The sequence below is a fragment of the Henckelia pumila genome, chromosome 3 (genome assembly GCF_033568475.1).
Source record: "Henckelia pumila isolate YLH828 chromosome 3, ASM3356847v2, whole genome shotgun sequence".
Classification (NCBI taxonomy): domain Eukaryota; kingdom Viridiplantae; phylum Streptophyta; class Magnoliopsida; order Lamiales; family Gesneriaceae; genus Henckelia; species Henckelia pumila.
Genome location: NC_133122.1, coordinates 22419207 through 22437178, shown reverse-complemented (window position 1 = coordinate 22437178; position 17972 = coordinate 22419207). Strand labels below are relative to the sequence as shown.

The 17972-nt window shown below is 35.6% G+C and overlaps 3 protein-coding genes across 3 annotated transcripts; all 3 read right to left on the bottom strand.

Moving 5' to 3' along the window:
* Window positions 1-2085: 2085 nt before the first annotated feature.
* On the bottom strand, window positions 2086-3440 carry LOC140893002 (NAC domain-containing protein 104-like). The gene is made up of 3 exons (XM_073302074.1): window positions 3119-3440; window positions 2438-2712; window positions 2086-2325 (listed from the first exon to the last, which is right to left on the bottom strand). The coding sequence occupies exons 1-3, from the start codon at window positions 3291-3293 to the stop codon at window positions 2197-2199; spliced, it is 579 nt and encodes a 192-aa protein (XP_073158175.1). The 5' UTR covers window positions 3294-3440; the 3' UTR covers window positions 2086-2196.
* Window positions 3441-7839: 4399 nt separating this feature from the next.
* LOC140892370 (15-cis-phytoene desaturase, chloroplastic/chromoplastic-like) lies at window positions 7840-9593 on the bottom strand. Its single transcript, XM_073301228.1, has one exon. It carries the CDS (start codon window positions 9493-9495, stop codon window positions 8044-8046), a length of 1452 nt encoding a protein of 483 aa, XP_073157329.1. The 5' UTR covers window positions 9496-9593; the 3' UTR covers window positions 7840-8043.
* Window positions 9594-9897: 304 nt separating this feature from the next.
* Window positions 9898-13878, bottom strand: LOC140890692 (uncharacterized). The gene is made up of 2 exons (XM_073298672.1): window positions 13731-13878; window positions 9898-12265 (listed from the first exon to the last, which is right to left on the bottom strand). Exon 2 carries the CDS (start codon window positions 11947-11949, stop codon window positions 10048-10050), a length of 1902 nt encoding a protein of 633 aa, XP_073154773.1. The 5' UTR covers window positions 11950-12265; window positions 13731-13878; the 3' UTR covers window positions 9898-10047.
* Window positions 13879-17972: the final 4094 nt, after the last annotated feature.

The following is a 17972-nucleotide window of genomic DNA, read 5'->3' as shown; positions in this document are numbered from 1 at the left end:
TAATACACCGCACTAGACAAGTTCTTTGCGACATGCTAGTCCAAGAAGGTGTTGGTAGAGAAAATCGAACTCTTGATCTCTGTCCAAGTGTTCACCTACTCCACCAACTAGGATACCTCTCGGGGCATGAGAGACTTCATTCTTGCTTAGTTAGAAGTTTTTTCTAATTATGATTTGAATAAAACCATTAAATTTCTAAGAAAATCCAAATGTTGATTCAATCAAACGAGAAATAAAAAAAATCAGCCAATATTTTCGAGGGTTCTTCTATGATCCACCGGGTGAATTTCACCCAGTGGATCTGGGCAATTCATTGGTCCGGGCCCCACGCACAGGGGCCGAGCCCCACACACAGATTGTATGGGGCCCAGGCCAATGAATGGTGGATGCTGCATCGGATGAAATCGCATAGAATGACCCTATTTTCGAAGCTGAGTAAGCATGACATCTTTTCTGACATAATTTTTGTTGCCTATATATGAGACAAAGTAAATAGGCATGGCTTTACAAAGAATTGTTTTATGAAACTTGATTTCAAAGCATCTTATATATATATATACTTATATATGTGTAGGCATGGGCATTATTTGGCATTCACACCACCAATTAAAAAAAAATCGGGAGGGAACAATTTCAACCTAGGAACTGCAAAAAGTGAAGTATCTGTCATATGTGATATATTCACACAAACACACACACATGTGTGTGTGTATATGTATATATAATAATAACAAGGATACTTGGCTACAAAGATAGGTAAATTAGGTACATCTCCTCCCCTGCTGCAGGTTGAATAAGATGTAAAATAATTCAAATTAGTAACGCTGGAATTTTTTTTATTTCTTCTTTAAAATAACTTGTTATGATAAAATAAAATAAAAAAAAAAATATAGAGGATGTGCTAAAATTTAATTATTATTTCTTCTTTAGATGTTGGAATTTTTAATTATTTATAATACAATTTATTGGCTAGATTGGACTGGTAGGCCATTGAAGCCATCAAGTTTGGCGGGTCTTTGGTTTCATTGATGAAATGACTACTAAGAGTGATCAATTTAACATGTGAAGTGTTTGGACGTCCCATAAGAATGTTACTAATTAATATTGGATATATTCGTTGTGTCTTATCCACAAACATATTAACGAATATTTATTAATTTAGAAACATGAAAAATAATATATATTTTTGTCAGTACATATCCAAATCTGAGTTCGAGCCCGAGCACAAGCTCATGATCTATATGCTAGAATTCAGACTTTTAAGTTGGAGCTCGAGTAACTCGAGTGGATTGGAGCTCGAGCTCAAACTTTACTTGAGCTCAAATTGTCTTATTTGCACCTCTAATCTCAATCACACCTTGAACTTAGCTAATAAAAACCACTAAAGATAATCAGTTTCTCACTTTATCACCTTTAAATTGAAGATCCACTTGGTGGCAAATACAGTTAGCTTATTTCTCTTCAAACAATGAAACAACAGTTTAGGTAGCTAATAGCTATGAGTTATGTTCTCCAAATTTAGGAGTAAATTGCATAATAGAGCAAAGTTTGGGGGTGCATCAGAGATTTCATAAAACTTGATTTCCCAAATTTGATTATTGCGGAAGCTACACACATACTTATGCCTACTCTAACGAAAAGAATATGTAACTAGATGTTCTCAAATATATGAGGATGGTTGCATCATTAATGACGCATGCTGACCTTAGCAACCATTAATCTAAAGGAAAAAAAAAGGAATTGTTTATTTATTTATTTATTTTTCTTATCTTTGTTACAATACAAGACAATTTCCAAATAGCCATCAATGTTGAAAAAAGTTTGAAATACATAAATAAATAAATAAATAAATAAATAAAAGCTTTAAAAAATGTGTTCTCACAACCCAACAACAAAAGCCCATATGTAATTGGGCCCCACAAGCAAAACCCCTGCACGTGAGAATCTTCCCAACAAAATGATTAAATCAATGGTACAGAATTTTGAAGCAACGTCCATCATTCAATATGATTAATTAAAAAAAAAACAATAACAATAAATTTTGAATTTTAAGACAAGAAAAATTATATATATATGAAATAAACGTCACATGCTACACTCGAATTAAATTGGTACAAACATTTGGTGACACAAAACATTAATATTTTGAGATCCTACAAACATTCAGCTACGGGAATTAAATTAAACTAAGCCAAATTAATCTGGCAAGCTGATTTCATCCAGATCATCCAACGACAGGAAAACCTCATCCAAGCATGAGAGCTCAGTCCCGTCATCGTCGTCGTCGTTCTCGTACACTCGGCACATGACCCATTTAGTGTAATCCTACAGCAAAAACAAAAAAAGTTTATTACATTTCATGAGAAACAATTTGAAAATACCCATAAAGATATATATATGTAGTTAGTTATACATTAGTTTAGTGTTTAAATCTTACATTAATCTTGGAATTTCTCCTTGATCTTGATGCTTTATTATTTGTGGGAGCAGAATCAGAGAGCCTATATTCCTCCATCATCCAATTTGTTTTGACTCCTTGAGCTGGTTCCCCTATGTAAAATGCGCTATATTTTTTCATGCCAACTTTAGAGCCCTCACTCGAGTATATCGGCTCTTCCACGCCGAGTGACTGCCAGTACCCGCTCCCGGTAACTCTTACTTGTGTTCTTCTGCTATAGAAGTACCACTTGTTTCCTTCCCCCATAGCTTTACCTACATGCACAATTAATCCATGTTATATATAGTTATTTTATACTAGCGTCGTGTCACACCAAATGTTGTCGATCATATATCTTCATAGAGATCGACGACTGAAAATATAGAGATCGATAATCTAGTATATTCGAATGATTGTATGTATAGAAACTTAAATTGTTTTCAATAATTGAAAATGATCTAGGAAGGACAAATAAGATTGCGACGTTTTTTGAGTTGATATATAACTAGCGAATCTTGATACGTGATGGACGCATGTCTAGCGAAAGCTAGCTAGCTGCGTGGTTCAAATTAAAGCATGTATATCCAATAAATGAACGTCACATCAACACTTGTCGCATACATGCATGCACCTAAAGTACCTGCGTTTGTGTAAAAAGAAGTGTAAATATAAATTAGTTACCACTTAAGTCCCATGGATCATGAGGATAAAGATCGAGATCCGGGATGATATCGGGGTGGTAAGGCAAAAGCGCCGCCTTCCGTTGAAGGAAATGAACTACGAGCTCTTCATCTGTGGGGTAGAACCGAAATCCGGGCGGCAAGTTGCTGCAGTTGAAGCTGCTATAATCTCCCATCAATCCCAAAAAAGAACCAAGAAATCTTGATCAAAGTATCTATACTATATTATTACAACTCGATAAGTACCATAATGTTTGAAGATTGAGTATATATATACATGAAGTGGTGGTGATGAATGAATTCATAATAACAGTGGTATTTATAGTGAGTGGGAGGTGTGGGAGGAGAGAGGGAATGAAGGGGTTTGACGTGAAATGGAAGTTGTGTGTATTTTGATCAAAGATTGAAGCATATGCTTTTGTTTTTTGTATGCAATAATAATATAATAATTATATTATAATAGTTTTTAGGATTGGGTCCTTTTTTCAAAAATTGAAGTACTGTGGTGTGCTGCTGCCACTTCTTCTCACTCGGGCGGCGGGTATAATATTTATTAACAAAACGTTGGATACTTTTCAAGTAACGGGATTTGTTGGCATTTGAGGGAAAACTTTATAAATTGGAAATTTAAATATTGCTAATTAATATTGGCCAAGATTTATGTGGATATAAGACTTATTTGCCCATATTTTACCAATGTAATTAGACCAAATACATTTTGGCCATTCGTTTTGGCCATATTTTACCTATGTATTTGAAATTCACAATAAAAGATTCAAAAATATAACTAGTTGGGAACTTGGGATTTCAAATGCGGTATCAAGTAGATTTACCCAGGTAAACAAATAGATATGTTTTCATGGATTTAAAATCCTTAAGTTCAAATTCAGATGCAACTTTAGATTGTGTTTGGATAGATGAATTTGAAAAGATGATCTCAAATTTCTTGACTTGTGTAGATAGACAAAATTCAAGTGAATTGCAAATCCATTACATGTCAACTCATACAATTATTTCAATAGTATTATAATGGCATGGATTTCGAATACATCTAAAAATGGGTGTCATTTGAAATTCATCTCTCAAATCCATCTTTATATCTATCACTCGAATTACACGGCTTCATGTTGCGGGTGAGGGGTAGAACGGGAATTTCTCATTGGTTCTTTCTAAATTACGACGAAGTTATAACTTATAAGTTGTAACAGGTGTAAGGTATGAAATTATTGTATCTTTGAGTTTGAAATTTTGAGTGCAATAAGATATCTCGTGGACTTGTCATGATGAAAGAGAAAGATGTTGTTAGCTTATGTTGCCCTTTTGGATCATACATGCATGCATGAACATGTATGATGATATGTATTCTTTATTTGAGTGTCATGATATGTGTTATCATAATGATGATGATGATGTTAAATTGTACACATAAACTTGTGGGCCATTAGTCAACTTTAACCATAATTGAGTTTATCAAATAATAGATTTCTTACATTCAATTTATCCCAATTTGTTGTTTGACCTTTCATTCTTAATGAGGTTGAGGATGATTGACAACATTGAAAATGGTTTCAGATATAAATTTTATTTGAACAAAGATTCTATGGTCCCCAAAATAATATTTGATCCTACGTTGGAATTGGAAAATGCTAATCTTTTGCACATTCAAGAATGGGATTTCATATTGACTTGAGCCACTTATCATGGCACATAACCAATGGTTGAAAATTCTTTCGTTTTTCATCGTACCGAGATAATGTTTGCACGAATTTATTTTAAATGATTATTAATTTCTACATATAATTTTCAAACATTTCATTTACTAAAAGTTTGAAAATAATTAAAATAACTTCAAGCAGACACTATCTGAATATGATAATTTTTTTACTGAAAACTTGCATTAACCTTCAAAAATTTTCAAAAATAAATAAATAAATGAAGGATTCTATCTGTGGTACGTTGTATAAAGTGGAGGGGGGTCCATAATTTTGAGTGCAAGGTTCTTCTATACGGCCAATTTTTCTCACTAAAATGAGAACACTTATCCTTCATCCTGGCCTATTGACCGCACATTCTAAGGAAATTGCTCACTTTTGGGTATAAAATGTCCATTTCATGGCCAAACCCAATGTTTTTTGCATTTAGTTTGTTATTACTTTTCATTCGGTTTTAGATCCATCAAATCATTACTTTCACTTTGAATTCCATCATCATTAATTGTACATTATACATCTTCTGTTATTATTAATTCGTACTCATTTACACATTACAGGTATCATAAACATTTCATAAGTCAATTTTGTGATATATATTTCCAACTCGATCCTATCATGAAGAAATATTGTTTTTCATTACATATGGACTGATTGGGCGGTCTCACGACATCTGCAAGAGAGACTTATTCTAAACAAACACACATATATTATATTTGACATTTTATTTAGTTTAGTTTTATTGATCTGAGAAATAGGATAAGAATAATATGTAAAGCTAAAAACTTGAGGTATACATATTCATGTTACATGCACAACAAAAGGCTAGCTAATTAAATTGTGATTTAAGAATCGAAATGAAAGCATACCTACCAAATTATTTCAAAATTGGAGAAAGATAGATCAATGCCCAAGTAGACTATTAGTATTGGTACCCATAGACATATAGATGTCATAATATTTATCTATCATGAGACATACTAAATGAAGGATGTGATTTGAGCCTAATAATTAGGTTTAAACTTTTAACTCCAAATCATTGTACTTTGGGAGCTCTAAAATCTTGTTATTTTCATCAAATGATTTGTAAAAAACAAAGATAAATACCCTAATGAGAAACCATAGATAAGTTAACCCACTGATTTATCATTAATATGATAATATCTAAAAATCTGTAGTATTTTTTTTAAAAAAATTATCCGATATATTTATTACTTCTTTGCAAGTTTAATTTTTATGTCATTTAATTTCAATTTAAGTCATGTATGCTTCAAATTCGACAATTTTAAACATTTTTTTCTCCAATGTGACTCTACGTCTGTCAGTCACAACAAAAAAACCCAACGAAATTGTCGGTTTCAATTATTGGTGTGATATATCTTTATCTTATTTCTCATTAATTATGAATTTTGGCAAAATATAATGCTGGAAAATAGATAGAATTGGATTGGATTGGATTTGTCACACATTTCAATAAATTCATTATTTATTAATTGGGTAAATATCATATATCATTGCATCGGAGGACTTCATCAGTTTCGTATCTTACTTTGTGCGTGTGGACGCACTGTAAATGGGAAGTCCCTTTCCAATTTTTAGTGGCAAAAGAAATTATCTTTATCATTTTGCGCCTTAATCATTACTTGAACTCACCCCTTTTTGCCTAACTTACTTGCCTTCATGGGAATAAAGGCTTTTGTTAAATAAGGAGAAAAATAAATAAAATCAATCAGTTTAATATAATGGATTCAAAAAATTGATTAAGACTTGCATTTTTTAAAAAAAAAAAAAATGTGCTGAATGGGGTAGTATACCGTATCGTACCGTATCGAAAATGCATATTGTATAATGTACCAAAAATTACGGTATAAGAATATTTTATAATGATATCGCACCGAAATTTTCGATACATATAAATATATACTGATTATGCCGAAATTTTACGGTATACTAAAATTTCGATACAGTATCGGTGAATATGATTTTATACCGAAAAAACATTATATTTTTAAAATTTTATAGATTTATTATTTAAAAATATGATATATTTTTATATATTATTTCGATATCGTGGTATTCCGATATATATCGAAATTTTTAAATTTCATATTGTTATCGTACCAAAATCTTTGGTATACCGAAAATTCGATATTTTTTTAATACGGTAATATCAGTATATCGAAAATTCGATAATTAATTTCTTTCACCCCTAGTGCTGATCGAGTGTGGGAACTCAGGATAGAGCTTTTACGTATAGAAGCCGCTCGAACTTGATTAAACTTTAAAGACCTTTGAACTCGGGATAGTGCTTTTAGCTCGAACTCGATTAAAGAAGACATTTGAACCGCTATAATTTAGAAGCACTTGCTGCTATTAAACTTTCAAGTAAAATATATATAGAGGGGAGAGTTGAAAGAATCAGACACGAATATAGAGATTTTGCAATCTATTAAACACATTATAATTTATATGTTACCACTATATGAGGTGCACAAAACATTTCTATTCGGGAAAAATGTGAGGCTACGCAAAATGTGGGCCCAAGTATTCCATGTTGGGCTTTTTCGTGGGCTTCAAATATCGTGTATAGCCTCATTAGATTCAGCATCGGGCTAATGTGGTTCCCGGGTTTAGTAGGAAATTAAGCTTAAAAAGTATTTTTAATATATACTATAATTTTAATTATATCAACTCAATAAATATATTAAATAATAATATATAACATTTAAGAATAATATATAAAATTTTAGAAATATTCAAGAGAAACAATTTTTAAAAAAAACATTCAGGTGTTTCTAAGGGTTTTTTTAAAAATAAATTTACATTGTTAAGTATATAATATTTAAAAATTAACTTATAAATAAATTTAACTAAAAATTAAAATTTTATTTAAAAATTTGACGTACTGAAACAGTGTTTGCAAATTTTAAATATAAATAATTATGAATATTTTTTTTCACAGACAACATTTATCAAACTATGATTGACCACTTTTTCTACATTTTTGCTCCAACTGAAACTTTTTTAACATAACTTAATCGTAACCAAAGTCAGTCACACGGACTTTTCTACAAGTATAGTGGATTGGTCACCTTTCCGGAATCACAAACAAATAACGAATCACACTATGAAATCAAAACAATACATACATACAACCAAAAAAAAACTTGTTCTCATTCTTGAACATTAACATCTCACGATCAAGACTTCTTGTGCGTCACACTTTGACAGTCGCCCTATCTTTCAACAAAGCTTCGGCAGCCCTCCTCCCGGAGGCCAAAGCTCCATCAAACGTCGCGCTCGTCACGTAATCCCCGCATACGTACAACCCCGGATTCAGCCTCGGATCCTCTACCAAATCAGTTGGCGGGCATTGGTTCGGCTGGGCGAATCCAATCCGGTACATTCGCAAGTACCGCCACGACCCAACCGAAGCCTCGCCTAACCAACCCGACAACTCCTTCACCACCCGTTCCGCCAATTCTTGATCCGGAACGGTGTCGTATAGCCCAATAAGAGACACAGACACCAAAGCCTTTCCGGGCGGGGCATAAGAAGGAGCCACATTTGTTGCGAAGAACATGTTGTTAACTATCCCTCGACCCGACCCGTTTAGAAACAGTATCGGATCTTTAACCGGGACCTTTTCGCTGTCTACTGAGAAATACAAACAAACTGTGCTCCGAGCTGGTTTCTTGACCCGATTCGGATCCATTTTCCCTGCCAGAAGATTCACAGCTTCAAACTCTTCAATGGCTACTATGACTCCAAGATCACTTTGTAAAACTTCCCCATTTTCTAACTTGACGATCACGCCCTCCTCTGATTCCTGATCCAATGAAACAACCCTTGAATTCAATTTGATCGAGCCTGGATTCAATTTTCCCGCCAATTGTTGGGGAATTGCAGAGATGCCATTCTTGGGGAGGGTGTTGTCCCCGAGTGCGAGACATTTGAACACGAAATTGAACAGACGGGATGTGGTTTCGAGCTCTCTGTCGAAGAAAATCCCTCCGAAAAATGGCCGAAAGAATCTGTCCACCATCGAATCCGAGAACCCAATTTTCCTCAACAAGGCAATAGTCTTGATTTCATCCGCAGTCAAAATGTCATGATCAGATTGAATCAGAACCCCAATTCGAGTCAGTGCAATCAATATCTTATCAAGAAACGTACCGATGGGATTCGTCAGAGACTGCAAGGCGTCGGCGAAATGCCGCAACGGGTCCGCCACCGTGAAGAAGCTTCCGTCGTAGTAAACGCGCGCGCCGGAGTAAAACCTTTGGAGATCAAGGGCATCGTAATCGAGTAGCTTCTGTGCTTCAGGATAAGCTGTGATGAAAATCTGGAAGCCTCGGTCGAGGGTGAATCCGTCGATAAAGTCTGTACGAACACGTCCGCCCACGGCGTCGGAGGCCTCGAGGAGGACGAAAGGGACTCCCTCGGCTTGGAGGCGAGTGGCGGCAGCTAAGCCGGCTAGACCGGCGCCGATGACCACCACGGCGGTTTTTTTGTTGGGCTGTGGAGGATTGTCAGTGGGTGGGGAGAAGTCGAGGGAGATTTGCTGGGGCGTTGCATTGAGTGGTTTCACTGAAATCAATTTTCTCGAGTTAAGGGAATGCGAGTGGGAAGGGAAAGAGATCGGGAAGGAGACCGGAGCAACTATCATCGGGCTGCGTCTGCGGCGGCGGTGGCGGGAACTTTACGACTGCGCCGCTTTATGTGCGGTTGGCATGGCTTTGTTTATCTGAACTGAATTTCATTATCCCCTCAGCTGGCAACTCAAGTTACTTGTTGGCTAGTATTGTTTATTTATTTTTCTAAACACAAATTAATTAATTTGATATATTTTAACAATCGTATTAATTATTTATAGGGTTTTTTAATACTTGTAATTGAGGAGAGATACAAGTGTTAAATACGATAAATAAATATAAAGGATGATGTGAATTAAACTATAATTTTTGTTAAAGTGGTGTATAAATGTTTGGACGTAACAAAATTTGAGATCTTTAATCCAAGTTGAAGAAACTAGTCAAATAACATTGAAATGTAATAAAGTGTAGGGAAATAAAAACAATAGTAACAGCTTTTATTTCGATATTCAATTGGACATAACAATACAATATCGGAAGTGTTTAGAAAAGTTCCACCTCAAGAACTTCATAATTTACACATTATACAAAGATCACAATTGAATGCAATAAATAGTGGAGCCAATTCAAATCCCATCAACCGCGTTGTTAAGATTTCCCCCTAGCAAGGACAAGAGTCCACCACCATGAACTCTACCCTCAGGGACCGCAAAATCCAAGCTCTTTCGTGCATCCTCGCCCACTCGCTTCTCCGAACCCGATGGTCCTGAGTAACATGACATGGTCTTCATCGACAAAGGAACCAAAACCTGAGGTGGGATCAGCTCCTGCTGTTTTCTTGGCCTCTCCGAGGAGTCGATAGAATCAGATATCATGCTCACACCCGATGAAGAACATGTGTTTTCGAAGCTGCTCCTAGCAGTAGAAGAAGCGGGTACTAAACCATGGAAGAGACCCGGTCCGATCATTCCTCCTTTGCTTGTTTCTCGACCGAGAACCAAACTACTATGTGCTGCACATAGCCCACTCTTCCCCCTAGCAAACTTCTCGCACTTTCCCTCGCCCCAGTTGCACCTCTTTCCACCACCGTGTGCCTTGCAAAAATCTGTGCTTCCTTGAGCACTCTTGTCACAGTTTTCAAATTTGCATCGCTTCCCACCTCCATGTTTGACACAACTATCTGTTTTCCCACGAGCGCTTTTAGTACATCCTGCTACAGCACACCTCTTTCCCCCGCCATGAGCAACACAGAAATTTGTGCCACCATGAACACTTTTCGGGCATATCCCTCCACCATCAAATAGGCAACGCTTCCCCCCACCGTGCCCTTTGCAGAGAGGAGTGCTCCCTTCCGCACCTTTGTTGCATCCGGCAAATATGCATCGTTTCCCTCCACCGTGTGCTTTACAGAACATGGTGCTTCCCTGAGCGCCCTTAGCACAGCTGAGAAACTGGCACCGACGTCCCCCGCCGTGAGAGATGCACAGGCCAATCTGCCCCTCAGCGCTACGGGGGCACTCTTCAACCTTACACCTCTTTCCACCACCATGTTTGATGCAGAGACCGGACCTGCCACGTGCTGCTTTGGTACAACCTTCTGTAAAACCGCAACGTCTTCCCCCACCATGTGCTATGCAGTGATCCGTCTTTCCCTCGGCACTTTTAGTGCATCCTAGATGCTGGCACCGATTCCCTCCTCCATGGGCTTTGCAGTAAGCGGTACGACTCTCAGCACCTTTATTGCATCCGGGCTTCTGGCATCTCTGGCCGCCTCCATGACCAATACACAGACCCGTTGCTCCTCGTGATCCTTTCATACATCCAGAAAACAGGCATCGTTTTGTGTTGCTCCCTCTGCGATCTGAAGACATTGTAGCACTTCCAGGCTCAGAAACTGCACTCATGGTGTAATTTGAGATAGCTGACTGTTCGGAACTCGGCTGCGAAAGTTGTATATTGGATTTCACACTGATTTCAAGAAACTTATTTGGGGTCATCAAAATCTTGGAGGCTTCCATCCTCGGTGCCAAAATAAGTCTCCTCATGTATCCACCCGATTTCTTAGCTGATGTAGAACCCTCATCATCTACAGGGGCAGCAAATCTACAACCATCTGTAGAAATTTGATCTGGAAGATGAGTTGCATCAAAAGGACTTTGAGTGGAAGCTGAAAACTCGAGTACATTGGAAACCACATCAGTGCCACCAGACAGCCCTAACTTCAGAATCGAGTCACGTTGAGATGATAGTTCTTGATTGTACATATTTGCAATTTCTTTGGCTTTATTATGCACCGAAGGTGAATACTCGTTCGAATATGCACTCGGGGTCGGTCCTAGTCCAAGGACTAATTTGCACCCATCATCTGGAGCATTTGTGCGATTTCCTCGATCACCACTATTACTTTGAATGCCACCAAATGTGGCAGTTTCACGAACACTGTAGCCAAAGCCATCCAATCGTAGAGTGGTATCTCCGACCTTACCATTCTTAGCAAAATCGCCACAAAAAGCAGAATACATGTTCATTTTAAGGTTTACTTATCCCTATACTATATGTGAAGGAATGAAGGGCCAGCCGGTTGGATGAATGTCACTAGATTCTAACAGGAAAATCCATAAATTAAAATGAAAAAAACAAGAGAAATGAATTGAAACAAACTATCTCCACCGCTCACAAAACCAGATGTATCCGACCTATCCATTCAATTAATTTCTTCCGAGAAGCACAGCACTTATTAAGAGAACTGGATAACGGTTCTTAAATAAAAAAGTAGTGCAACTTCAACCCAAGCAGGCATTCCAATTCGTGCCAGCAAGTACAGAGTCCTTAAGATTCAATCACCTGTTATAAAAAGACGAAGAGGTTTACTTCATGAACCTATAATTATGAATAAATGAATTGCATGGTTTAAAGTACAACAGACAGTTGCCATGAAGTTATGCAAAATTACAAGGGTAAATATTAAGAACAGCTTCAGCTTTATAGGAATACTAACACACATGCACATAACTATATGTAGTCCATGTCAAAACAGATTATTTATTTTCTAGACAAAAATGAGTAGCCAGTGACTACGGAGTATTGGATCTTTAGTCTTTGCCTTGTATAGCATTTAGTCAAAAAATATATAGATGCCGAAGCAGTGGACAGGTCAGTTGACAAGCAAAAGTAATTTTAATATTTTAATCCTGCACGACACCGAGAAACTCCCCGAAATGGCAAAAAAAAATATCACCATATATGAATTCATGCCACAGATTTGCATGACTGGCCAATCAAAATTGGAAGAGTTCTAACAATTTTCAGGTCAATTCTAACATGAAAAACCACTTCAAGAATTCCTATAGCTCAAATCTTAAAAAAAAAGAAGAGAAAAAAAAGGGTGGCATGAATTCCTACTCCTCCATCCCAACATAGTTTCTAAAGTTAATTTTACAACAAAAAAAAGGTTTAATACATACTATCACACTTCCTAATGGAGAAAAAATGGAAAGTGTTTACAAGAAAAAACTGAGGTTTGTGATTCTGAGCTGGACACAAGAAAAAAGCAGTTGAATAAATTGCCTTGCAGCTTGCCCAAAGTCAAGTGCAGTAGATGGGATCGAAAACCTGCCTATTCACCGTCCATTCTAATTCCGCTGACATGAGACAAGTTACAAGCTACAAGCTACAAGCTAAGTTTAATCGTCGGTTTCCCATGTTTCTATCAACACCTTCGCCTACCAAACCAGTAAAATTACGTGGCAATAAGATAATCAAGCAAAAACCACAAGTTGACTTAAATCAAACCAAGATGACCAGTTCGAGAATTTTGCTATCACAGCATTAAATCTGAGATCTGAAGATGTACCATACCAAACATAACAAAATGAAATGAAAAAGGGGGAAAAAAAAAAAGATATTAAACCTTAAGACAACTATACTACATAATTAGAGACCACTGCTTCTGAAAAAAAGCCAAAGCACAACTGCACAAACACATAAATCTGTGTTTTTCGCTGTTTCGAGAACAGAGAAAATAAAATACGATCAAGACAATTGACCAATTAGACACTACAGCAGTCCAAGAACTTGTGTCGGCTCTTTTCCAATTCCTAAATCAGCAACAGCCAAAAGAATACAGAACGAGCTTCCCGTGAACCAAATGCAGAAAACAAGAACACCATAAAAATACATCAACTAGTTATCGTAAATCATCCCCTAATTAGACCCACATACACATACAACTCAGTTTCTGCTCAAATAAACGAATTTCCAGCCCTTCAAAACAGAAAATTCAGCAAGCAAGAAAGGAAAAGAAAATTACCCTTTCAGCAAAAGATGGGAAATTTCTCAATCCATGGCAGAACCCAGTACTTTTAATCGGAAAAATGAATGGTAAAATGGAAAGAACAAAGATTGAGAGAGAATACAAACAGCGAGTGGATTCTAAAGCACTGCGTTGAGAAAAGAGAGAGAAGCTGGTTAAGCCCCGTCAAGTCTTAAATATCGCCAGCCAATCAAATAAATCCAATTTATTTAATTTATTTTAATGACATCAGCAAAACAACCCTGTTTTATTTGGAGGTTTTAGGTTGCTAATTTGGAGAATACGTACTTTTTGGGGAAAGTGAAAGGCAATTTGTGTGACGAATATGCCCCCGGATCTGTGAGCACCACAATGGAGTGAGAGGGAGGGTAGAAAGGACTTTTCGGCAGCTGGTTTAATCAATGTTTGTTGTCTGGATTTGGGGAAATTAGTGGTGGTGATGGAGTTGTCGCCGATAGCAATAAATCTGGTTTGGCATGTAGCTTACCTGGCTCGGCTCGGCTCGGTTCGGCTCGGCTCGGCTCGATTCGACTCGATTCGGCTCATCTCTCAGCTCGGTTTTATTCACCAAATTGCTTTTCTGATTACATTTTGAAATTTAGTATGTAACTAAAAATTATTTGTCCTATAGTGAGTTAGTGACCAAAGAATTCACGGAAACATTCTTATTTTATTTCCAGAAAAGTGGAATTTAGTTAATCATGACCAATATTAGAGGTGATTAAATTTTTTATTAACATGCGTAACCGTTCGAACTGAATTGCATAGCATCATTTGAAACATCCTAAAACTACTACTGAATTTTTTTTTTAAATCTCTTATTATAAAATAATGAATATAAATATATATATGCCCATACATATATATATCGTACTTAAAAATAACTTTACTTAATTTAAAATAAAAATACACAAAAAATACAATAAAGGTACACGCATTCAATTAAATACTTAAAAATAATTACTAAATAATAATTTATAAGAATGTCATAATAAAATTCCTAAATAATATTTCTTTCACAAAAATTCATGAAAACTTAGAAAATAATTACTTAAATGTAAAATCCATGCATATACTAAAAATCTATAATAATAATACATATGCGGAAATATATGTTCTAGTCTCAACATAAAAATCATCTTAGAGCAATGGTCACGGGTTCTAGCCGCCTGGATACTCATATGCCCTCGCCACCAGTCGGGAACACATTAACTTCATTAACATTCTGCTCACCTGCACCATTTAAATCTAGTGAGCCTAGAGGCTCAGCACGTTCTATCCTTATATAACAAAATGAAACCACACACAAGCACACATCATATAAAATACGTGAATAATAATTATACGTGCATGCTCTTAAAATATTATGCATATAAACATGAATAAATAATTATAATGCTTCATCATCATGCTAAACATAAACATCATATTTAATAAATCTCATAAAATGTCTTATCATAATTTCTTAGTTCTCAACAGGTCGTATCCATGTCGGTGGCATCATACTGAGCGATTGATCAATCTATAAACCAACGACTAAAGCCACTGAACCGTCATCCAAACACGACCCTAGGGACCCTATATCAACCCTCAACCCGTTGGTCAGCAAGCTAGAACAATCCATGACAGAAAAACGTGATAAAATTGATTCATAAGCTTTAAAAACGTAGGTTCTATGCATGTTCATGAATGTTCTTTATTAAAACCACATATATCATGCAACATCATAATTTTCATGCTAAAATCAGAATAATATGACTTAAATGGTGTTCAAGAAGGGATTCAAACGTGCCTTGATGAATATTTGCAAGAAATAACGTTTATGTCGCGTCGTACGGCTCTCCGGGACGAACAGATCTCCAACCAATATAAAATCTTAAAAGCTCGGCTACGGGGCTGTGAAAATCTTGCTGGAACGATGAAGATGATGGAGAAAGGTTGAGGGAGGCGGCTAGGGAGTTGAGGCGTGAGATAGGGTAGAAAATCTTAGGATAATATTTGGGTAGTCTAGGTTAAATATTTAAATAAATACTTTGGGTAGATAATTACTAAAATTTAAACTAAAAAAATACATGATAATTTGCTAAAAACTTAAAAATCCCGAAATAATAAAATAGGTGATTTTTAAAACTTAATAAAAGTCATTAAAATGATTTATTTTGGGTAAAAATGGACATCTAAATATACATATATATAAATACCATAATTTTCTTCAAATTATACCTTAAAATAATATTTTAAGGCTCCTAAAAATCTCCGAAAATATTTTGGGTGAAAACAAACATCTCGTCCGTCCACGGCCCCGCCTACGCGATCATAAAATAAACTTTCTCAAATAAATTCATAAACCACAGAAAACAAATTTAAATGCCGAAAAAATATTTAAAACATGAAAATAAATCACATAATTTAAATAATCACTCATAAAAACAATTTAACACATTTTCACATTATTTTAAACTTATTAAATCTCTTAGTTATGCATGCGGATTTACGTAGCAAATTTCCGAACGTTACATCATTTTTTCTATTTTTTCCTTAAATATTGCGATTAAAAATAATAATCATAAACTGCACCACATATATGGTTCGATTATTTTTTTAGTTAAGTGCTGCATTCCATAAACCGCTTGCTATAGTTTTTGACAAAAGGTTATAATAATTTGTCAACAACGTACTCAATTAAAGAAATCTCCATTCAATATATCTCAAATCTATTAAAAAAATATTCATCTTACAAAGAAAACTCACTTTCTTGTTAAATATTCTTTAAATTAGTTTTTTATTTGTTAGAGTATTTATTTGTTTACAGATCTTTTGTTTGAAGTTTCAAAGTAAAATAAAAATGACAAAAGTATTAATTTAACACAAAAAAAATCATGTGAGAAGGTGCCACAAGTATTTGTGAGACAGATTTTCTAATTAGATTACATATGAAAAAATATTGTTTTTATTGTAAATATGGACAGAATTAACTCGTCTCACAAATCTTTATCTCTATGGAACAATCACACTAGAACCTACTCTTATTTTAATTATAAATATGAGTCGAATCAACCCGTGGCACGTGAAATGAGACCGTCTCAAATAAAACATATTAAAAAAGAATAGAAACATTTCAAAGCACCTATTATAGAATAAAGAAGGGATTTTTACCTTTAAAGTACGGTATAGAGTATAGACAAGTGGAAATATTTTAATTTAAATTTTAAGATGTGGTTTATAATTTTCCAAGTTTCCATTTATTTGTGATGTATATTATATTATTATAAATACTAAAGCCAAGTAAGGAATTTATTGGGTGTTGATGGAATCTACAATAATTAGGTCTTTAGGTACACGATTCCTGGAATCAAACAGCTCCCTTTCCAGCCTCTCTCAAGTACTCAACGCACCAAAACTTGTACGTTAATTGGGATCCCCTTGAACCCCCGCGTATGCTCCGTGTTGTGCGTGAGATAAATATATGGTTGAAATATACAATACAACTTTGACATTAGTAGTCGTGATTAAAATCGTTAAAAAAAACCGTTGTTTTATCTGATTAGCGTAGTTTGAAGGCTATTGCATTAGGTGAACTCTTGGCCAGAGGTCAGGAGTTCGATTCTCCTTGCCAACACTTTCTTGAACTAGTCTGTCACACAGTGCTTGCCCAGTGTGGTTTACCTGATTAGCGTAATTTGCAGGCTATTGCGTTAGTACATAGGTTTATCCAAAGCGCATCGAAAGATAGCGGCTGCGGATTTCTACGTCACAAAAAAAACCGTCGTTTTTACAAAAATCTACTACATAACAATCTAGATCGATGAAATCTCACTCATATTTTTTTCATTAGAACTTAAAATTGAAATGGATGAAGGGTTTGATTCGAATCGTAAAATAAACTCGTATTATAATTGAATTGGGAATAAAATTGATTATTGATTTGTGGAGCTAAGCTAATAGGGTGAGACTAATAGCCTTTGAATCAATAGGGCCCACATAAAAATATGTGGGACTCACATATTATCATATGAGCCTTTTCTTAATCCAAGGGCTTAGCTCCACCCGATGTAGCTCACCCAAGCTAATAATGTCAACTGAAAATGTGAAGAAGAATAATTTTAAAACACGTTGGTAATAGGACAAAGAACTGGCGCGGGTACCTATGCAGGTACACGTGTCGGAAAGAGACAGGGCATTTTAAACGAATATGATTGGCTGAAAAATCTTAAATAATTTGGGAAAATTAATAGTGTG